Source organism: Bombus vancouverensis, unplaced genomic scaffold (genome assembly GCF_051014615.1).
Source record: "Bombus vancouverensis nearcticus unplaced genomic scaffold, iyBomVanc1_principal scaffold0062, whole genome shotgun sequence".
In the NCBI taxonomy this organism is placed as follows: Eukaryota; Metazoa; Arthropoda; class Insecta; order Hymenoptera; family Apidae; genus Bombus; species Bombus vancouverensis.
Genome location: NW_027468953.1, coordinates 216624 through 241448, shown reverse-complemented (window position 1 = coordinate 241448; position 24825 = coordinate 216624). Strand labels below are relative to the sequence as shown.

The 24825-nt window shown below is 37.2% G+C and overlaps 1 protein-coding gene and 1 pseudogene across 13 annotated transcripts in view; one reads left to right on the top strand and one right to left on the bottom strand.

The window, feature by feature from the left end:
• Positions 1-865, top strand: part of LOC117162977 (adrenodoxin-like protein 2, mitochondrial) — a 1673-nt pseudogene extending 808 nt beyond the window's left edge. The window contains exons 3-4 of the transcript XR_013061553.1: positions 34-166; positions 534-865. The product of XR_013061553.1 is annotated as an adrenodoxin-like protein 2, mitochondrial (transcript). The remainder of the gene's footprint in view (positions 1-33; positions 167-533) is intronic.
• Positions 1-24825, bottom strand: part of LOC117162962 (uncharacterized) — a 25951-nt gene extending 1126 nt beyond the window's left edge. The window contains exons 1-7 of one of the 12 annotated variants that reach the window (XR_013061541.1): positions 23917-24821; positions 23211-23412; positions 19845-20048; positions 18585-18752; positions 6234-6319; positions 5256-5380; positions 1677-4192 (exon numbers count right to left, since the gene is read on the bottom strand). Coding sequence is in view for 1 of the 12 variants with exons in the window: in XM_076627407.1 (XP_076483522.1) it covers positions 3656-4192; positions 5256-5380; positions 6234-6319; positions 18585-18640 (804 nt within the window). In the remaining 11 variants the exon portion in view is untranslated. Of the gene's footprint in view, positions 1-1522; positions 4193-5255; positions 5381-6233; positions 6320-6759; positions 7000-7100; positions 7417-7514; positions 7567-18584; positions 19510-19844; positions 20049-23210 lie in introns of those variants that run through there. The other 11 variants (XR_013061540.1, XR_013061542.1, XR_013061544.1 and 8 more) reach the window with 11 other exon arrangements.

Genomic DNA, 24825 nt, shown 5'->3' with positions numbered 1-24825 from the left:
GTATGTTGTAATATTAAAATATAATTGATATAGGTGCTTGTGAAGGAACATTAACTTGTAGTACGTGCCATTTAATATTTTCGAAAGAAGTTTATGATGCACTTCCTGACAAACCAACAGATGAAGAATTAGACATGTTGGATTGAGCATATGAATTAACAGATACGTTAGTTCATAATAATCAGTATCAAATCATTCACATTATTAATTCTATTACCTTTTAATATTTTATAAAGTGAATTTTTCTTTGTAAATTTATGTAAAAACAGGTTAGTATTGGGTATTTCGAAATCTGCATCTCAATGTAGAATTTCAAATCGCTATCTCTGAATACTACGAAACTGAAATTATAATAAATTTTCATAGTTTTTTATTTATGACCCTATAATCATTACAAATCTATGTTGGAATTAGCATATTTACAATGTTGATTTTCAAATGGATAAATAGAAATCTTATTGTGTATTAGTATTAATTTGTATAGCAATAAATATATTTATTGACATATTCAGTTATATAATATTTAATTTCAGGTCACGGCTAGGCTGTCAAATAGTAATGTCTAAGGAACTAGATGGAATTGAGGTAAGAGTTCCATCAACAATTAATGATGCAAGAGCATAACTGAAATTATCTATAGGTTTTTGAAAATTTGTATACAATGTTATACATCTCTTGTTAAAAAAACCCTTGTTATAATTATTAAAATATTGGTATTAAAAAAATATAATAAAGAATCTTGTGTTTAAATGTGAAGCTTATATATATACATATGTTATAGTATAATTGCAATTTTGATATTTGTACATTGCCATTGTAAAAAGCCTATCCAATTATGAAGAAAATATATCTTTTATTTTTAATATACAGGGTGTCAATTTTAAAACGTTCATCTAAATTATTTTCGTTACTATTAAAGATAAGAAGAAATTACTAAGGAAGACTTAAATGGTTTTAAGATGTGTACTTGGTTATGATAAAAAAGACTCTTGTGGAATAAATTTTGCAACTTCTGAAAGATTAGATAAAAGCTTAGAACCTAAAAAATAATTTGAAATTAATTTCGTTTAGATATACTGTTTGATTTCTTAGCTGTGGGCAAGTTTAAAAGATCATCAAACTCATGGTCAACAAAACAACAAAAATGTACATGCAATGCTTTTTCGTTTCACAACAAGTTATCTGACACTATCATCATTTTCGTGGCACATGCAACATTATCGATTCAGTATAGTAATGTTTTGGATTAAAACAAGTGTCTCGACATTGGGGCAAAATATTTCAACCTTTAAGGACTAAAATTAAAACTTATGAGTTTGTTTATAATTTTAATAGATTTTATTAATATTGTGTTTACTGGTTTATTAATTACAAGAAAGTTTGTAAAAGACTAAAGTTTTACGTAAAAAGTACAAATATTCTTTCAACAAAATTAGTCAAATCACATCATTATTTATACATATTGTATATAAATAAAATATGCGGATATATTACTTTACCCTAGAATTAAAATTCAATAATATTGAGGAATCTTATTTATTCAGATTTTGTACATTATCGCTTCTAACCTCGGATAATAGAACAACAAATTAAATATTTTTAAACAAAAAAACTTTGTTCCTTTGTTTGATTTCCCTTGCTCGCGTTTCTTAACTACTTAGATATAAAATACTTACGTTTTCGAAAATTCATACTTCACAAGCTACTAAACGCTTTATCTGTTCAGAATAATTTGTTTTCTTAACTAGGTACATACCAAATACATCTATTAAGTTGGTATTTCTCATAATTACCAGTACATAAAGCTAAAACACTTTTGTACTATGCTTGTTATACATGGATCTAACAAATAATTTAACTTGTGTATTGTCGTTTGTATATTTTGTTACGTGTAAAATATTCTATTTCTACACTATTTACAAGTTCGATAAAGTGTACATTACACATCGTGAAATTTACATATTTTCACTTTGTTACCCTGCCCAATTCGAATATAATTCAGAACGTATGTGCTATATTTATATATTCTGCATTTGTTTTGTATATTATGTACACTGATCTGATCTTTGTAAACGCGAGTTTTACGATATTAATGAGAAATTTGCCAATTTAATGGAAGTTGTTAATTTTTTCTGGCACGTTTCACGTTAGCAGACATTTTTCTTAAGTTACAGTCGAAAAATGTTTTTATGTAAAAGAATAGGAATGATTATTAGGAAGTTATTTTAAGATGACAAGATATTTCACGTCTTCTATTTAAATACAGCGTTAAATTTTAATTCCGTCAATTCGTATATACTCATACATCGAATTTCCTTTTCTCATGTCATTTCTTTTCTTTCATTTCACATTTAATTACAAAGATAAAGTGTAAGTACATTCCTCATAAAATTAGTATCAAATGTCGCAAAATATACAAAAGTAAACTAAGAAGAGTGGTACATATTATTACACAAACTGTCGTTCATATTGCATATGTACATATGCAGTATAAAAACAATACTTTTTAGTTTTTAATCTCTTGTTTAAATAATCCTAATATCTAAATTTGTATCGGTCATTGATTCGATATAACTGCGTTTATTGGAAGTAATTAAGCTATAGCCTGCGCACAAGAGAAGAAGGAACAAACACGTATAGTATACACGCTTAAATAACAAAATTAAGTCAGTTCACGTTCAATGTGAACTTGATCAAAGTTCCAGTCTCGAATTATAGAGTTTCTTACTATCAGTTTACAAAATTCGATATTACGATTATGTACCGTATTTGAAAAACATAAAATGCTTTGTTCAATTTTAAATAAAACTAATATTTACCAAAGCGAATACGAAAAAAATGTTATCATCAAACTCAATTTTCAATTATCAAACTTAATCCAGCACAAATACAAATGTTATTCGTGCTTTTTTACTTTTACTACTTTTCAACTCTCTATAGTTCGAGATTTGAGTTCCGCTAACTTTCTTTCTACTGCGCATGCGCAACAGGAAAACTTGAATTACACGTAATAGTCAAAAATTCGAAAATCTTATCCTTTCGTGGCAGCGAAAGTAACCTAGGACTAGAGGTTCCATAACATTAATAATAATAAGGCAATAATATTAATATTAATAATAATGTAATCAAGTACTACTAACAATATTAATAATAATAATAATAGTATGGTAATGGCAAGATACAGGCGGGTATAAATTAATCATTCCTTTCGTAATATCTACGACGTCTTCGGGATATTCTTTAGAAATTACTTTATTTCTGGTCAATATTAACGAGCAACTTTTCTCTCTGTTTCTTATCACGATTTTTTTCACTTCATCACAATTGTACCGTTAGAAATTATTCAAAACATTGTTAAAATGTCCATGAAATATATGCAATTGCCGTATTGAATAAGCGAGTAATGAAGTTGCTGTTTCACTGAATAAAAGTGAAATCTCCAATGCGTGTGCTCAAGTATATAAGTTAAAAAAAGATTGGTACATCAATGCCTATTATTCTTAATCAATATTCATCATTTAACAATTAGGACCGAATTTTTACAAACCAACTCTAAACCACGACCCAATTTACAAATAAAAAGATCGATGTGTAAATTAACTATCAATTATTAATCTCCAATCCTATGTGAAGATATAATGTTCGGACCAAATTTCTAAACTAACGTGGACAATTCATGCGGACTATTGGTGGTTGCTGCGCTACTTAGATCCAATGTGGCAGCCGGAAGACCAGGACTGACGCTGCCGGTTGCTTCGCGTGGCAAATGCTGCGATCTATTTAGCTTATTTCCAGGACTCGGTGGCGATCTATCTGCTGATGTATCCGGTGGCGTAACCACGTTTCTGTGTCCGCTCACGTTCTGATGATTGTGCGTCGCCGCGATCGGAGCTGGCGATGAGAGCAACAAGGGCGGTGGGGACATTGACACGTGTCGATGATGATGATGCTGATGATAGTGTTGGTACTGTGCAGCTCGGCCGTGCATTGCGTGGCTGGTATTTAGTTGGTTCGTCACGGGCCCGACTTTCGTTGGGCAGCCAGCATGGTGGATGGTTAACGGGCCACGTAGTTGTTGTTGCTGTTGTAGCTGGGGCTGGTTCTGGTGCTGTTGCAGCTGCTGCTGACGCTGCAGCTGTACCGCCGCTTCGCACTGTTCGCGCGCTAACGCCTTCACGGCATTCGTCTTCTCCTACGAAATAAGAATGATAGGTTAGGTTGTAGTCAGGGGCCATAACAAATTAAAAAAGTTATAATATAAGAATTTACATTTTAGTTGAAATGATTCTAGTTAGGAATAAGTATTAAAGATGATTCAAATCTTTTTCGTTACCGATAACCATGGTGAAAACTCTTTTGGATTACTTTCAGCCATTGTCAATCTTATTGTCAATACTACATGCTTGAAGTAGAAGGAGGGGTACAGAGAAAAAGACTTTTTCTCAGCAAATATAATCGTTACTCAATTATTTTGTTCAACAGTTTTACAAATCTCCCAAAAATAAACGAGAATACGAAAATACACTGAATATCGTGTGTATGGTTATTTATAAAATCCCCTTGAAATAGTTGCGATCGCGGATCACATAAACAAACGAACCTGTCATTCTACAGAGTATCTTTTTCGGTGAAATTATGCAAACGTAAATGTAACTTCGGTAGAACTCCTCGAGAACTTGTAAGCTTATATGACTCTGACCCAACCAGTCCATTCTAAAGTGTATAATTTATAAAAGGGGATTATATTAATACGCGGAGGATGTGGTAGGTGGTAAGTTTTGCATATGAATGTTTGTTGATACAACGAATGGTTAAATGGAGGTTTTCATGAATGTGATAAGGACTAGATCGAATGTTTTAACACTTATAACTAGAATGCGTATTTTTATACAAGTTTGTAGTTTTACGAACATAATCAAAGAAATAAAATTTTAATCGAGATTTGTTTTCTTATATACGTATATTTTAGCGCATTTTGTGCATTTTGCGCCATTTGCGTACTTTTCAATTTCGCACGAACGTATAAAGATCCGCAATATAATTATAACGCTTCTTAAAAATGTGAAAAATTCTGGTTTCCTAAAAGCTTGCAATTGATTTCAGAAAAATTTTTATGAACTCTACCAGATAAATTATGGTAACTCTGAAAAACAAAATTTCACGATAAAATGATTTCCGGGTAAAATACACATAAAAGATGATTTAGACGTGTTTGAACGTGTTCGTTTTCTTTTTTAATAGCGATATGTTCTTACCCTCTGCCACACAAAGACGTTATGGACCATTGCGTATCCACAAAACACGATGCCAAGGCCTATGAAAACCGACGCAACGATTGCCGGCGTCGAATGAAACTGGATGAATGTATACAATATCATACCTGAAAGCATTGTTAGAGGATCATTATAACACGTTTGCCATAACAAGCGGGACAAAGAATCAGCGCAAATACATATTCTCAATACATATAATTCTCGAAGCGTAAACTATATACATATGCTTTTCATTGAAATTTTCAATACTAGTCGCAAATTATTTTTCAATTAATTTATTATTTAAGTCTTTATATATCAATTCTCGACGAATAAATTACTTAAATTATAGAGAATCTATCTTCAGACAATAGAGAATTCAATATTTTTGGTCGTTAAGTAATTTACAAATTTCTAAAACGATTACGTTCGAAGTTTTGGACAGTATTTGAAGTTTCTAACATGACATTAAAAAAAAATAAATAAATTTTATGATATAATTAAAAAAACATTGTAGTCTATCATAATTTCTATTCCGTCAAATTTATTAAAACACAGTTTTCTTCTGAACAGAGTCAAAATGTCCGTCTTGAATCGAGTTCAACAGCTTAACGTTCGATCGAGCGAATGATAGCTGTGTAAACTAGCATGACACAACGTAAACTTTAGATTAGATCTCGATCCATCCACCAGCCGTATTCATGCATGACATGAATATTCTGTTTCAGCTCTTTATAAATTAATCTGTTAAAACTTCCCTAAAAGACGATCATTTTTATTTTTCTAAGAAAAATAATGACTATTCGGCGTTAAAATTAACTTTATTTCCATTGGATTTCTAAACTGATTTCATACACTCAGAGATAGTTCACAGTATCTTTTAGATTCATGCCTGAATTCAAGAAAAATTAAACGTATAACTTATGTACTAGTATCTTTCAAAAGGTTAAAGTTGACAGAATTGAAGGAATTGGTTCTTACCAGTTAGAAAGACGGGAATGCTAATGAAAAACCCTCCGACAGCACATATCCGGCTGATGGATGATTTTTGCAGGTACTTGTTACTCCTGAAACAGACAAAATTTGAAGTGAAAGTCAGTTTCACGATTCTATGATAATTGAGCGAAATATAAAGGAACCAGTTTTTTGTTTAACAGCCAAGAATCTTTCAAAAATTCTACTGTAATTGATACTTCAAATATATTTAGTCAGACAAAGGATAATCATAATCGCAACGTTAATCTTAACTTTAATTCAAGGATCAAACAGTATCATTATACATATAAAAGTAAACATAAAGTCTATCCACATTATTGTTATTATTATTATTATTATTATTATTATTATATGTTATTCTATAATTGATTTTTATTTCTTTATTATCAATATTATTCTATTTTCTATAATGATTCAATTATAGATCTTATTTTTTGTCAATCATATTTCACTGAAAAGATCACTTTGAAAATAATCTAATAGTAAAAAATGAAAAATAATCTTTTTCTACCTTGTCTTCATTTTTTACAAACTCTGTCCACCGCCGTAAACCTATTAAATGCATGAAACGACAAAGCAAAGCTGCTTCACATAATTCCCCGCTCACGCAGTGTCAATCAGCTCACGACCGCAAACGATACTGCTAATTTCCAGCGACCACGAACGATTTCACCGTAATTGCCGGTGTGAAATTTACCAATACGTGCTCGAATTGGTCAATAATGGATAGAGCGCTCTTGCACACACTAATCTACCAACAAATAATATTGACTCAATTGAACAACAGCGCCTAGATTAACGGACAAACCGCATGTTCCAAACAGATTTACAATCACGGCAGAAAATACATGCCGTTATAGATGTTTCCTGGTCAAGACTAATTTCCACGCGTTAAGAACATTGTAACCGGAATCTAGGAAGAACTAGCACTTCCTGGAATAATACTATTGTGTCCTCGATGAATGTCTCTCCGCAATGCCCTCGAGTGAGTTGTTTTTGTCTTTGGTCGTACGACGTCCGGGATGAGAATTCGGGGAACGGTTTTGCGCTGCTTTAATACTCGCACAACCATCTATCCATGGGACTGCATCTTTTTAGGAGGACCAGTGATTAATCTTTTCCCACTCATTTTCATCTCTAATTTCTCATGAGGCTAAGATTCCTGCATCTTTTATCATAATAATTTATTAATACTATTAATAAATTGAGACAATTTTACACGTCGTATTTTGCGTTATAAGATGACTTGTAATTTGTAAAATTTACCTGTAAAATTCCTTTGCTTGTTTTACCGAAGCAATAGTTGGCATTTCTATACGACAATAAGAATTTGTTAATACTAATAATTTGTAAGGTTATCATGTTATCATTCTTCTAATGGATAGTATATTATTGAAACTTTTTTAATATTGAAACGCGATATTTTTTTGGAGAAGAAGTGCATAGTAGTAAAGAGTTGAATTCTACGGACGTAAAAAGTGGACATAACATTTTCTGTACATGGAGTCGCCTGGCCTAAACATTTTATGATTTCCGGGCAAAATACAGACGAATCCAGCGCTGATTTTAAAGCAGCTTCATCCAAATAAGCCACAATAAGAAATTCCCACGAAACAGTTGCGTTCATCCCCTTTCGAGGTCGCCGACCTCTTTGAATGCGTTTCAAGAGCGTCGTACCAATGAAATTTCGAGTTCTAAACTAATTTCTCAGCCTTTTGCGTTAAATTTAACCTTCCGCGTTAGTGTATTTCGGACGAGTTCCTATTTTACGCTTTCGTCGACCTCACCAACGTAACATGCAACATCCGCAAGTAAAACTGTCTCTTAAATTTGATGTGACACCAATACACGACGAGAAGAATCACAATGCCATTTTTATTCCACTTCGTTAATTTTTCGTCGTAAGGTTTAGCTGTAAATAGGATTAAAAAAATTTAGATTAACGAGGAATTTAAAATTGATCTGTTAAATCAACAATTTCCATTAGTTGTCAATAGATTTTATAAGCTTCAGATTACTGAGAAATTATACACATTGCAAAATATTTACCATTGGTTACCCACGCTACACGTAAATTTGATCAATCTACCAATGCACTAACACTGCAATAAATTTCTATTGCAACATTCCACGCTCCTTTGCCGCACCTTAAACTCCTCGCTAGATTTATTCCACCTTAAAGTGTCACATAACTCCAACGACACCGATATCAAATCTTAAACTCCACCAAATTCCAGAGAAACTTGATTTCGTCGAAAGTAAGAGATTAAACTTAAAAAGCAATTTATTTCATCTTTAAACTATCCTAAACTTCTTAAATATAATTTATATATGTCGGAGATAAGAGGACACCGGTGCCTTCCCTCTGAAACCTCGGGAAAATCCATAAAAACATTGTAATTAAAATTTACAGTTGTAACTAAACGATTTGCCGTCATTCTAACCAATTGTATTTGTTTGAGACTTGTGACAATGAGCTTGGGCTCAAGGCGACAATTAGTCGTCGAACGTGGCCGCGGTCAACGGGACGAACTCTCCATCTAACAAAGGCATTGAGTAATCCTATAGCTCTCCTTAAAAGAAAGATTTGTAGCGGCACGTGGCAGTAAACATTCCAACGGTTTCTGTCCCGTAGCTTGCCACACGCAGATCCTATTCTCCGGGCAGGATGTTTACCAGATGTCGACGCGTCTCCACAGTACGTGATCGGCTAGCCCGAGGACCGTCATAAACACTAATATCTAGTTACCTAAAATCCTTCAACAGATACACAGTCTTTGTCCCAGTTACGGGAAGACAGGAGAGACCTATTTTTCCACGAACGACGTCTCCCACTAGCAACCCTCCCTCAAGGGCAGCTAGCATCCTTTTCTAACTACCGATATGGAGATTGGCCAATTAGCAGCAACATCAATTTCCCTTACTTTCCGAACGTAGGATGTCCCCGACGAATCCGATGATCTCGTGTCCTTAGACACATCCCGTCATAGTTTTCCTCTGGGGTATCACCGGGACGGAAAGTCATTCTCTCTTGCGGTCTCATCGACAAAAAAAAGAGATTAACGCCAGCGACTATTAACACAGAATCCGACTTAGATCTTTGCGAGTGCGTACGGCTACCGTCCCGTTGTCCGCGGGTTCGTTACTGAACCCGCGGGTTCTATGGTAATCGTATTTGCACTAGCCAATGTCTTCTCTATTGCATAACGACGACGTGTAATCCAAACGAAGATTCGCTTTACGCCCCTAACCCTAATTCTAATGTAAACCCGACATATATATATGTCGGAGATGAAAGAACACCAGAGCCTTTGGAATTTTGGATAATCCCGCAACATTGTAACCTAGAATCTACTATAGCTGTAATTGAACAATTGTAGTTATTCAACCCGTTTGTAATTGTTCGAGAGTCGTGATAATGAGCTTGGGCTCGAGGCGACAGTCAGTCGCCGAACGTAGCCGCGGTCACGGGATGAACGCTTTGTCTAACAAAGGTATGGAGTAATTCTATAGCTCTCCTTAAAAGAAATATTCGTGGCGACACGCGACAGTAAACATTCCAACGGTTTCTGTCCCGTGGCTCGCCACACGCAGACCCTATTCTTCGAGTAAGATGATTGCCAGATGTCGATGCGTCTCCGCAGTACATGTTCGGCTAGCCCGAGGGCCCGTTATAAATCTTAAGGTTTAGTTAACTAAAGTCCTTCAAACAGACAAACAGTCTCTGTCCCAACTACGGGAAGATAGGGGAGACATATTTTTCAACGAGCGGCGTCTCCCACTAGCAACTTTCCCTCGAGGGCGGCTAGCAACTTTCCCTCGAGGGCGGCTAGCATCTTTTTCTAACCACCGATATGGAGATTGACCAATTAGCAGCAACGCCAATTTCCCTTACTTTCTGAACGAAGGCTTTTCTCGACGAATCCGATGATCTCGTATCCTTAGACACACCCCATTATAGTTTTCCTCTGTGGCATCATCGGGACGGGAAAGCCATTCTCGCTCGCGATCTCATCGATAAAAGAGTAACGTTATTTCACGTTTTAACCAGACTTAGACTTTGTAAGTACGTTCTGTTGTCATCCCGTTGGCCGCGGATTCGTTATTGAGCCCGAGAGCATGGTCACTCGTGTCGCGAGTGCCGAACCGCCGTGATCAATTGTCGAGACTGTACTAATTCCATCATTGCAATAAACTACACCTGTGTGTACCGTATCAATGGCTAATCCTCGAGAAGATTCCTTTGACGCTCACAACCCCACTCCCAGTGCCAATCCGACATCAGAAGTGGGATCAGAACGGCTTCGAGCGCTGGAAGGGCAGGTCGCTGTCATGAACAACCTAATTCATACGCTAATGCAAAGGCCAAATACGGGAACCACCAAATTACCACATTTTAACCCAGAAGTCGCAGGCGCCGACCCAGCCGCGTGGTGCGCGGCTGTTAGTAGGGCCATGAAGAACAACCCCTTACGAGATGACGCGCTACACTCTGCCTTAAGTGACTCTCTACAGGGTTCTGCAGCACATTGGCTGGCACGAATGACGGGAGACGGAGAGGTTACTTGGTCTACCGTTAAGGAACGATTCCTTATACATTTCGGTGGCCGAGAGACGACGTCCTCATCGTTAATCAAGGTATCCAGGGAACCGCGGGGAGTGGGCGAATCCACGGGGGCGTTTGCCGGCCATGTCCGTTCCCTCCTGCAGACGCGGTGGCAACATTCTACGCTAGACGAAATACTTAACGCTGTCACTCTCTACATATTAATTCCACACGACCAACGTCTTAAACGATTGGCCCTCACGAGCGATATCAGAACGGAGGACCAATTTCTGAGCGAAATGCGACCCTTTTGTTACGAAGAAGAGTCGACATTTTCGCCGAGAGATGCACCGGCGGAACCCGAAGCTAAGCGACGCAAGTTATCGGGCCACCAGACGAGGTGTCATTACTGTGGTACTCTCGGACACAGAATAAAGGACTGCCGCAAGAGGATGCAGAACGAACAGCAGAGGGATGCACGACGCCAGGAAGGAAGCCGACCGGCCGCACCGTCCAAGGCGGTTTGCCACAGGTGTCATGCGGAAGGCCATATCGCACCTAACTGCCCGGCACGACGGGACGGTAGACCAGGCCCCAAGGATGAGCGTAAAGTCAACTCCTGCGTGGTGGAGTCCCCAGCCGGTAGTTTAAGTCATCTGGGTGAGTCGTTCCCATTTTACTTCGATTCCGGAGCCGAGCGCTCATTAATTAGAGAATCTGTCGCTCCGAAATTCTCCGGTAGGAGAACGACAGATATAGTAGTTATGCGAGGAATAGGAAACACCTGCGTTAAGAGTACATCCCAGATCTTATCTACGGTACGCATTAACTGTTTTACATTGGAGATAACCTTTCACGTTCTGGCCGATAGTCACTTGCATTATGATATCATGATTGGCCGCGAGATCTTAAGCCAGGGTTTTGATGTAACTATTACACGAAATAGCGTCGATATTTGTAAAACGAAGACTATTAATGCCTGTAGTAAAACCTCCGAAGACGAGATCAATATCAATGCGGTTGACACTGACGTGGTTGGTAACGATAAAAGTCGGTTAATTTCTGTTCTCGAGAAATTCAAAAATTCATTCATTACGGGCTTCCCACGTACTCGCGTAAGCACGGGCCAGTAAGAAATACGGTTAATCGATCCCAATGTCACCGTGCAAAGAAGTCCTTACCGACTTAGCGAAGAAGAGCGTAGGATAGTGCGTGAGAGAATAGACGAGTTAATTAGAGCAAAAATCGTGAGGCCGAGCAACTCACCGTTCGCGAGCCCTATCTTACTTGTAAAGAAGAAAGACGGCTCAGATAGACTGTGCGTAGATTTTCGGGCATTAAATAAAAATACGGTCGCGAACCAGTATTCCCTACCCCTCATCGCGGATCAAATTGCGAGATTGCAGAAGGCGAGATACTTCATTAGCCTGGACATGGCCAGCGGATTCCACCAAATTCCCATTCATCCTAATTCGACGGAATATACGGCGTTCGTTACACCCGACGGGCAATACGAGTACGTGACTATGCCGTTCGGATTGAAAAATGCACCATCCGTTTTCCAGAGGGCCATTCTCAACGCCTTAGACGACCTCGCGTATTCGTTCGTTGTTGTTTACTTGGACGACGTCCTAATTATTGTCGACTCAGTAGATCAAGCCCTAGAAAGGTTGAGCACCGCGCTAGATACCCTCGTGAAAGCCGGATTCTCCTTTAACTTTTCAAAATGCTCCTTTTTAAAGACATCGGTACTCTACTTGGGATATGTAATTCGTAACGGAGAAGTCCGTCCAAACCCGGGTAAAATACAAGCCTTGAGTTCTTTACCTGCACCGTCGACCGTCACACAACTTAGGCAATTCATAGGTTTGGCCTCTTATTTCCGAAACTTCATTCCCAAATTTTCACAAGTAATGAAACCCCTGTATGCACTTACCTCGAATAACAAGAATATACCTTGGACGGATAGGCACGAACAGATAAGACAAAAGGTAATTTCCGTCCTGACTGACGCGCCGGTGCTAATGATATTTGACCCCAATTACCCCATAGAACTACATACGAACGCTAGCTCGGAAGGATATGGAGCCATTTTAATGCACAGGGTCGAAGGTAAAAATCGAGTAGTGGAATATTACAGCAAAAGAACTAGCCCTGCGGAGTCTAGGTATCATTCCTACGAATTGGAAACGTTAGCAGTTGTAAACGCCGTCAAGCACTTCCGTCATTACTTACACGGACGAGAATTTCTCGTTGTCACCGATTGCAACTCCCTGAAAGCATCCAGTTATAAGGTACACTTGAACGACAGGGTTTACAGATGGTGGGCTTACCTGCAAACTTTTACCTTTGACATTATGTACCGGGAAGGTAAACGAATGGCCCACGTAGATTTCTTTTCACGAAATCCCGTAGACTTGGATCGCAGTACGTTCAGCAAAATTGTAGAGAAAGAAATTAACCTAACCGAAATCTTCGACGATTGGCTACTAGCGGAACAACGTCGCGACCCACAAATTTCTGAGATCGTCGATAAATTACAGAACGAAGAGCTCGCGGAAGACGTCGCGAATACGTATGAGTTACGGTCCGGCACCCTTCATCGTAAAATACAGAGAAAAGGTAGAACTCTCTGCCTGCCCATCGTTTCGAGAGGGTTTAGGTGGTCTGTTATTAACCACGTGCACCAGTCCATTATGCACTTAGGTTGGGATAAAACGCTTGAGAAACTGTGCGAGTATTACTAGTTCGAAGGAATGGCGAAGTATGTTCGCAAATTCGTAGAGAACTGTCATGCTTGTCGAGTTTCAAAGGCAAGTTCGGGTAGAGTACAAGCCGAATTACATCCCATACATAAGACCAGTATACCTTGGCATACGGTTCATATGGACATAACGGGCAAACTAAGCGGTAAAAACGATTCGAAGGAATACGTCATTGAGTTGGTCGACGTCTTTACTAAGTTCGTATACTTGCACTATACCCGTAAGATAGACTCCATTAACACCATTAAAGCGCTTAAGTCCGCTATATTTTTGTTCGGCACTCCCTGCCGGATAATAGCGGATCAGGGAAGATGTTTTACGGGCAAAGAATTTCGAGACTTTTGGCAAGATAAATACGTTAAAATCCATTTAATTGCGACCGGAGCTAGTAGGGCCAACGGACAGGTAGAGCGTATTATGAGTACGCTAAAAAACACAACAATAGAAACCACCGGGCGGTCCTGGCAAGACGCGATCGGGGAATTACAACTGGCCTTCAATTGTACCACCAACCGCGTGACTAAGTCAAGCCCGTTGGAACTACTAATCGGTAAAACAGCGAGACCCTACGGCTTATCCCTACCCGACAGTATCGAAGAAAGAGAAGTAAATATCTCCCATGTAAGACAGCAATCATGCAGAATACAGCTAATGGCTGCATTCACAACCAACACACCAACTGGCAGCTCTTCAGAGAAGTCTTTACACACTCAACCTCAGCCTTCACCCCACTAAAAACAAAGGAAGATATCGAAGCAGCCACGGAATACTTAAACACGAGCATAATAAACGCAATCCGCCTCTCCACACCGACAAAGCCATCTAACAGCAAACAAGAATATCCCCAATACATACTAAAAAAAATATCAGAAAAACGTAGACTAAGAAGAGTATGGCAGACCCATAGAACACCGGAGGACAAACGCAAACTTAACAACGCAACTAGAAAGCTATCCAGAACCTTAACGACTGTTTCCAAAAATACCTCGTCAGCTTATCCCCCACAGCCGACGCCAACTACTCACTATGGAAGGCCTCCAGGAAACTCACACGCCCCCCACAAATAATCCCACCTATCCGCCGTCCGCAAGGTGGATGGGCGCGAAGCCCTATAGAAAAAGCCGACCTGTTTGCTAAACACTTGTCAAAAGTATTCAAACCCCATTCCCCCAAAGCCGCCGCGGACGTTACTGAATACCTGCACACCCCCTTCCAAATGTCCCCTCCTATCGAACCCTTCTCCTCTGCAGAGACTATAGAAACAATCAGTCGCCTAAACCCCAAGAAAGCAGCAGGACACGACCTAATAAGCAATAAAGCAATCAAGGAACTTCCCACAAAAGGGATAGCACTCATCACATCGATTTTTAATGCTATCCTTCGCCTGGAACACTATCCTAAGGCCTGGAAAATCTCATTGATTACCCTCATCCCTAAACCCGGTAAACCGATATACGAAACCTGCTCCTATCGCCCAATCAGTCTTTTACCTACCCTGTCCAAACTATTCGAGAAGATGCTCACGAACCGACTCCTTCCAATCCTAGAGAACTTGAAAACACTCCCAGATCACCAATTCGGCTTCCGAAAACATCATTCTACAGTAGAGCAAATCCACCGCTTAACTCATACGATCAGCCAAACACTCGAAAAGAAAAAATATTGCTCAGCGGTTTTCCTAGACATCCAACAGGCATTCGACAAAGTATGGCATGAAGGGCTACTATACAAGCTTAAAAAGATCCTACCTCACCCCTACTACTCCATCCTAAAATCTTACCTAACCAATAGACAATTCATGGTTAAATGCCTAGACGCCACTTCCGCAACATTCCCAATAGAAGCCGGCATACCCCAAGGTAGTGTCCTCGGACCCCTACTGTACTCCATCTACACTGCCGACCTACCTATATCAAACGATATAACAATAGCGACATTTGCAGACGACACAGCGCTATTAGCTACCCACGCAGACCCGGTAATAGCCTCATCCACTCTCCAGCGAAGTCTCGACTCCATGGAAAAGTGGTTTCACAAATGGAGTTTCAAAGTCAACGAAAAGAAATCCTCACATGTAACCTTCACGCTCCGAAAACAAACCTGCCCCCAGGTCACCATCAACAATGCAACAGTTCCTAGCAGGGACACAGTCCGATACCTGGGCATGACCCTGGACAGGAGACTAACGTGGAAGACACACATCTCAGATAAAACGAAGCAACTAAAGGACAAACTAAAAAAACTCTATTGGCTCACGAGCCGACGCTCCAAACTAAACATACAGAATAAAATTACCCTCTACAAGACCGTAATAAAACCTGTCTGGACCTACGGAATCCAACTATGGGGAACAGCAAGTAACTCCAACATCGAAATACTACAACGATTCCAATCGAAAACGCTAAGAGCCTTAATAGACGCACCTTGGTATGTTACCAACGAAACCATCCATCGCGACCTCAAGATACCTACAGTCAAAGAGGAAATAGCAAAATATAGCGACAGATATAGCAAAAGAGTCAACAAACACCGAAACCCCCTAATCACTGGACTACTCGATACGACGGACCAGATTCGCAGGCTGAAGAGGCACTACCCGCTAGACCTAAACGTTAGATTCATTTAATTATCCAAATTAAGCATATGCACTTACTTATAATACTTATAAATTATACCTATCTATAATAAGTATTAACTTATTGTAAATAAACAGCCATGTCACTGCGCCACGCCAGAAAAATTACTGAAAATTCTCAACGCGAGAATTGTTTGTAATTTCAACAAATAAATAAAAAAAAAAACGTGCATTAACGTTTTCAAATCCATTTTTTATTTTCAAAGAACATCGTATTTGTACTCGGTATTGCCAGTAAGTATCATGAAGAGACGAAACTAAGTATTGTTTAAAATAGTATATAGACATCTAGATATAACATTCAATGATTTTTCCCTCACTTATTGTAAATTATTGATATTGTAAAATTATAATTGTAAAATTATATAGTAAATGATATTGTAAAATTATATAGTAAATGATATTGTAAAATTAAATAGTAAATTCACACGATGTTCAAATAATTCGAAATAACGATAGACCAAAAGCTGTTTAAACGAGACACAAGAATTAATCGTGCATTTTATTAAAAAGTTAAGTACGGATAAAAGAAAGAAAATTTTCGAACTTTTTTCGAAAGAACATACATTTATTATATATTGTATTCTTTCAAACACAATAATACCTTCCATAAAGGAGCACAGCTCAGATGAGACTTTTTATAGTTAAACTTTTAACGTACTCATAGACACGAAATTTTTTTTTTTAAATAGAACTGTTACATTTTACGACACGTATAACATCGAACATTTACCAACATAGCGATGCCAGCGTACATATATGTAATATCGTGATATAGTATATTTACAAAGAATGGACAATAGAGATGTTAATCGGACAGAAAAAGACGATTGTTGTTCAACCTGAACTATTCACACCAAATGTACAGAAAACAGCGCAACTAAATAACTAGATGGCGACTCGACTTTTACCAAAACGCAATCAACACTCTCTCGGCAACGCCACTCGCAAACTCTGTCTCCGCTCAACTCGCACTCGGCTCCTCGACTCACACTCTGTTTCTCGACTCACACTCTGGCCGTTGTCGCATTCTATTGCCTTTTTCCTAGGCCCACCGCACACGTGTTTTGCAGACGCTCGTAGCCAGGGTCACGTAGGTCTTTTCCACGAAACTATGCACTTGAAAAAACCGATGACACATTGATGGGCCCGACGGCGCCTCGGCTCTCGCGACATTGTTCATAGTTCGCCCGATATTTCTTAGGCCTTTCGTCCACGATACTACATATATATATACTGGTGTACTGGTCATCTTTTTTCCACACGTTTTTAGCTTTTTAGCTGTTTGTGTATGGGCGCCTAATCAGCCAATCAGAAATAGCCGGTATTCTATGAATCCTTCTCTTCAATGCTCGAAGAGCTGGATATTTATCCAAAGCTGATGCCCCAAACATATACTCGAAATTTTCAAGGGCCGCTGCAAACACGAAGTCCGCCCATGTCGTCTGAAAAAAGGTTTGTATACATTTATTTTGTACCTCCTCTATTAAACAATTTTTTTAATTTACCTTGAAAAATGTGAAAAATCGAACTCTTAACTAAAGATCACTAGCTTTTTAGGAAGAATTTGGATTTTTATTTTATTGTCAGAATTTAATGGATAATTTTAGAAACTTCAACCTTTGGAGGTATTTGTTAATTAAAAATGACAAAACTGGTATTATGTAAAAAAGAGTAATGTGTATCCTGAATCAATGTCGAATGGAAATTAGACAGTTCTATAAAAATAATCCTTCTCACGATTCCACAACTTCATAGCTTAATTAAATACAATTCTTCGGCGATATAATTACAAATACATTTACAGGAATTGTGTAATATGATAAATATCTCGTTAAAGAAATTGAAATCGTAAATTCCGCGGATAACCAGCGTTTATCATATAGAGACAGGGATTTGCAAAGAATAAAAGTTGTAGAACGTTGAAAGGCGTTGAGAGAAACGTGATGTTATCCCGTTATTCGTTAACGCAACGCAGTTAAAAAAAATCCCGTAGGAAGATTACGATAATAGATAACCTGAGTCGAGTGTTTGTCGGGGGATCTAAAAGATTCTTTCGAGTTGAGCGTCTGAGATTGCAGAGAAGAAAATTTGGAAGCCATCGAATTCGTGATGTCGATAGAAATCTTCAGTTGGAATCGTTGTATCATAACGTAGTCTGCTTATTGTCGATAAGACTTTACTAAACTAAAAGTGACTACTAAAAGTTTCTATCCTCTAAATTCTATCTACGATTCTATAATCTAAAAACTGACTTTTGCAAACAAACTGTAACATTCGCTTAACGGAAAGACATACGTATATTGTTTGTACTCGTCTTTTCACAATGAATTCTTGAACGTCTGTCTCTGTGGTGAGACAAATGCAAAGTCATCTCATCAGTTACTCACCTTGCTTCAAATCTCCAAGAGTATCGACGAGCACGTCGCATATCATCGCATCCCATTCGTTCCTTCCCATTAAATCGTACTTCTTCGCCAAGTATCGCGCCACAGCGTTACTCTGCGCTACCGGTTTCCCGTCTATCTCCAGCACAGGCAGCATTTTATAAGGCATTGCTAAGAACAAACATGGCTCATATGAACACTGTGTAGAGGGAAACGATCGATAGGAAATCACAACACAGCTTCCGAGGCCGTTGCGTTCTTGTGAATAGATGAATCGAAATCATTTCGGTTTTAATCAACATGGCCTAGTAAAGAAATACAGAAATGTCTTCTTTCTCCTTTTTTTCTTTTCTTACGATTACGATGGACAGGGTATCGCGTGTTTTTGACTGTTGGGAAGAACCTAAAGTTTTTAAAATCAAGGATAAAAGATCGAGTATAAAATTTGTAATTCTCACGGAAAGGAACGAATCTGTCTGATGCGGTGTACTGAATGTACGAGGAACGATCAGTATCGTTTTGCGGGAAGACCTTATGCAATGATAGTGGACTTACAACTGCGAATAAAAAATTCACGTCGCATAATACCAGACACGGAAAAAATATTAGAAAATGTACACGGTTCTTGTAATGAAAATTGAAATGCAAGGAATATAAATCGAATGTCTCTTGCGAACGTAATTTTGTGTTTTACACCGACAGGATTGATTTACAGACTTACGTTGATTTTTGGTTTCTCTATCTGCAAGCGACATATAAGATTATATCGAAGACTATGCTGCGTAAAACTTTTATTATACTATTTACGATAGAAATGTCGCAACGGAAGATCGAATTTTATATCTGCTTTGTTCTTTCGACTTTTTAGCTATGTTCTTGTTCATTTCCGAACTGATTTCAATTTTTTATCCTTTTTTTCCGACAAGTCCTAAAAAGTTTTTAAATTAACGAGAAACGTAGAAGTATTTTTGTATTCCTATTTTAAGTCACCTATTTATGGTTTTCTCAAAATATTCGAAATGCTTCGATTCATTGAAAACAATAAAGATTGCAACACAAAAATTCGAGAATCGTAAGTGAATTAAGTTGGTATTCGATAAACACGATATTACGGAAGCAAAACTTAATGAAAAGTTCGACTTTATTCCGTATGAAATTTTACTTTAAGTAAGTTTAGCCTGCACGTGAAACGAAAGTTTTATATACAGAAAAGTTTGAGTAAATGGTTTTATATACAGAAAAGTTTGAGTAAATGGTAGATACCTGAGAGTTGAACAATGATAGTAAAAATCGATTCTTCACGCTTACAATCCTTTTATTCAGGCCAGAGTTCTTCGGGGATCCTCTCGTCGGTATACTCGATGCCAGTATATGCAAATATGTACCGTATATGTTCGGCACGACCACCGGCATTGAAGTAGATTAGTTTGTAGGTAGGTTCGTCGCTCATTTTCCTTGCTCTGTCAACTTATCGAGAAAAATGATACAATTAACTCGTGTAATTAACAGACTGTGTGCGTGTTTGTGTGTATAGAGAACAATTTATTTATAGATGGAATAATTCGTATAATACGCAAAATAAATCATTTAGAAGGCTGGAGTATGTGTTTTTGAAACAATTAATTATGTCGAAAAATATTTCAAACGAGATATAATTATGAAAAAAATAATAATTAAATGTATGTAAATGTAATAATTGAATGTAATTAGTTGTGAAAAAAATAATAATAAAAAATAAATAAATGTAAAAAAAGAATTAAATGTAATCAGTTTCTTTTTACGCACGCGATATTATTGGCGATATATGAAGGTCAACTTTATTTTTTTAAATAGATATATTTATACGTATATTTATAGATATAAATACATATATTATATAGATATAATAGTATATATAATATATATAATAATATATATGTCGAGTCTGAATCTCCGAGTCCGAGCTCGAGGCGCCCTCCCGGGGAGGGCTCGCGGGAGGTAGCGGTTCTGCGTTGAAGTTCTTCATCGTCCGGTCGCGCGTGGGGTACCTTTATTGTCGATAGTGACACTAGTGACGAGGGCCTCAGGCTTGATAACGAATCCGCGGCCAACGGGAGGACTATCATATAAAAAGCAACAGGATACACGAAATAATATAATTCTGACTAGGACAACATAAACGCAAGAAGTGTTGATATTGAAAAAAATATTTAATTTTGTATATAAATATTTTCATATTTAAAAAAGTTTCCGGAAGCAGGAAGATTTACAAACAAATAATATCATAAACCGAATGTTTCATGATCCTTTTCTAATTAGAGTGTGTGACAGCATGTGAGAACGTTTCTTAAAAATATGACTTATTGCAATTACTTAATCGCAATTATAAACGATTAAGACCTTCTCACAACGAGGCAATCTATCCAAAGTATAAAACTCGTTATACTTGATGAGAAAACAAATCTCTACTTAGGTTTCATTTCGTTTCATCGCGTTCATAAAAAGTGAATTTGTATGAACACATCGTGCAATTTAGTAATTAGGACCGTTGATCTCGCTGCAACATAGATGGATAGAAAAAAGCCATTTAAAATGATACAACGTCGGGAAGACAATTATGAAAATTATAAATGGAACACAAGATAAAATTGTTTAAGATTAATTCTTCTTTTTTTTTTTTTTAATCGCGAGTGTTTGCAAACGAAGTTTCAATCTGTTTACAATGATAGCAATGAGAGGAGGATGTCTATGAAAGTTATAAATGCGATATTGAATAACATTTCTGCGAGTGGGTTTGTTTTTCGTTACAAATGTTTTTTAAACGAATCTGCAATCTGTTGGAAACAACGGAACAGTAACGGGACGACTGATAGGGAAATAAAAAAGATCGCGTTTTATTTGAACAGACAAATCTTTGAAATCTATTCGAAAGTCTATTTGAAATGGTACGAGCTCGAAAAGAACGGTGAATACTATAGAAGAAGGATTAATTAAAATTCTTATTAATCTGTACGCTTTGTATATTAAATACCTTGATCGATGCCAAGATAACAAATTATTATACAAAACAGTGAAGTATCCACGTCTGACATTAATATTGAGTATTACCATTACTGTAATTTAATTTTTAACCGATCCTGAAAATTCCTTAGAACGTAAAAAGTATAAAATGTTACTGTGCATTTCAAGATTAAATGCACTGTAATTTAGAAACAGTTATGAAGCGGAAACAAATAATTTATTCAGAATAAGAATTCTACGTAATCATGTTAAAAAAAAATAACGTACTTATAACGCGTTTAAACTCCAAATATGTAAAGACAATAAGGGAAAAAAATTAAACGAAGAATCGTATTTTTTGTAAATTCACACAAGATTTTATCCAAAAAAAAATTGGCCTGTACCGATATTTTTATTTGTCGTTACAAGTTACGAGGGTATTAAAAAATTGGCCACGAATGGACCAGAGATAAGAATTTATCAGACTTGCTCTCGTAAATTTCAAGACGTTGCATCGGATATTCTTGAAAATCTTTGGACAATGGCCTCGATATTTCGCAGCTTCTATCCTCGAAGCGGAAGAACTCGGCGTTAAAAGCGACAGAACTGGAGAAACCCGGTGACCGCGAGCCTTTCACGCTCTCGACAGATTTCTCATCCCTCGTAATCCTCCCGGTGTCACCCAATTTCCACCCTCGTATTGCGATTTGTTGCTTCCAACGAGGCGACACCTTGTCTTGTGATTTCCTTTTTCGTCGCGTGAAACACGACCGAACACTTGTTCAAACACACAGTTCATATTTATCTAACTCGACAAAACGCCGTGTCATTGAAACAATCGCATTCTTTGGCTTTTATGTAAATTCCAATAAATTATGATAATGTTCGTGGAGACATTATTGCTACCTATTTTATCTGTCGTGATTCAAATTGATTTGTGGCTACGTATGTATATATATATATATTTGTATTTTCTTTTGTTCTTTCTTTTTAATTTATGTGATCTGAGAATTACATTTCTAAGAGTTCGGTGAAATTCGATGCTTTATTTTTATCAGTAGAATCTTCCTTGTCATTGTCAGAGCGCAGACGTTTACGCGTTTACGGAAAGTTTAAGGATACAAAAATACAGAAAAATGTAGAAAATATGCAAGAATATGTAAAATATCGAAAGTACAGTACTTCTAATAATACTTAGTAGCATGCTTACAAACAAATTTCTTTTGTATTTCTTGAAATTGCGTAAAGATTCGCGGTAATTATCGGATTTTTGTCCTCTTTTACCTGCTTTTTTTATTCGCAACTTATACGAGATATGAATTAATATTCAACGACGTGCGCTCTGTGCCACGAAATGAATTATCTCGCGTTAAGACTGCGGCAATTCTTACGTTTGATATTTCATTTAACGAACAGCCGCGCGTTCCTGAGTTTAAAAACCGCCACTCTGAACTTACGCTGAGAATAATATCAGGAAAAGCGAACGAGAGATGATTAGAAAGAAAATGCGAGGAGCAGTGAGGGGGATATTACTAGACTGCGCTTTTTTGTGCAAGTATAGCAGGATGTTTGGGAGTGTAAAATTTTAACGAATGCGTATAATATGAAAAAATATATGAAATATCCAAGGTATAGTTTTATTAAACTTACTTTTTATAATGCTTCGTAGGTAAAACAATTTTCTATCCAGATTCCACTTTCTCAATTATATTTTCAAAAATGCTCGATAAGGAGTACAATTTTCTACCCAGGTTGTACATTTCTAATTATATCTTCCAAAATTCTTGATAGGTGAAACAATATTCCACCGACGATTTACTTTTTTAATTGTATCCCCAAAAATATGGACCTGCTTAACGTTTAGATATTATTATTTTTTTCGTTGTTACTTGATACGGCTAGCAATTAAATAGTGAGAATAAGAAGAATTGGAAGTGCCATTTTCGAAAAAGAATTTTGGTTTTAAATTGGAAATTAAATTTGGTTTGGACATATATGACACAATTTGTATGGACAATGAAGAGTACGAATCTACGAATTTCGAGGTAAAAGTATTGATATATGTATCGATATTTCTGGTCATTACAATATCTCTAATCAATACAAAGTTCTAACTGAATGTTAGAATGTTAAACGTTAAAACGTTTAAAACGTTAAAATGTGTATCGAATCGTTGTAATTCCAAAGATGTCAATTGATGTAATGTAATAATAAAGTATAAAGTATAATAAAGTATAAAGTATAATTTCGTCTGTGGTATAATCTTTCTATTCCATTTTGTTACGTCGCACCACGAGCAATATGGCAACCAGATGTCACCGGATACTCGCAGCGTATCCTCCATAGTTTCAAGTACCTTCCATAAATCTCATAGATTTCCTAGAAAAGATCCTTCAAACCAAACAAACGTCTGTTTCTGAAGAATTTCTAAAGACTATTGTCTACCCCGACTGGACAAGGGAAAGTTAGTTTTTCTCACGTATGCTGCAACTTTCCTCCCACTAACCACTTTCTCTCGAGGGCGGTTAAGACCCTTCGTTAATCAATTAACAACGAAGCCACTTCCTTCACTCTCCTAACTAAAATCGTCACCAACAAATCCGATGGTCCCGTGCGCTAGACACACCCATCCTTAGCTTTCCTCCGAGACAGCATCGTCTCCCAAGACAGTTCTGATTTCACATCCTTCGAACGGTCAATATCCTTCCACCGGGTAGGACACACCCACAGATCAGTCACTCATTCATCTCGTACATATTCTCAACGCGAGAATTGATTGTAATTTCAACAAATAAATAAAAAAAAAAAAAATCTCGTACATACGCACCAGCGTAACTGCCTTATAAGTTGTTGGAATAAACGGTGAAATATAACTTACTATACTGTGTCATATTCATTTAACCACCTCTTATCTTAACCGAAACAGGGGAACGACTACTTCGCGGCGCCGATTCACCGAATCATAGCGAGAATTTACGCCTCTCGCTACTGCGACTGCGTCTCTCCGCGAACGGTCGTAACACATTGATCGACAGAAGTACTAAACTCTAATAACATAAATTTATATATTTTCTATTTCCCAGCCACCAGTTTTATAGATTTTTCTATCTTCTGTACTACTTTTATCCCTTTTATTTTTTCTTACATGAGATTATTGTAAATTTAATATCATTTGTTCGCAATATTTGTTATTTATCTTTCCTTGAATTTGAAATTTCGCGCTTCAATGTTGTGTGTTGTTCGACGTTTTATCGAACGATGTTTA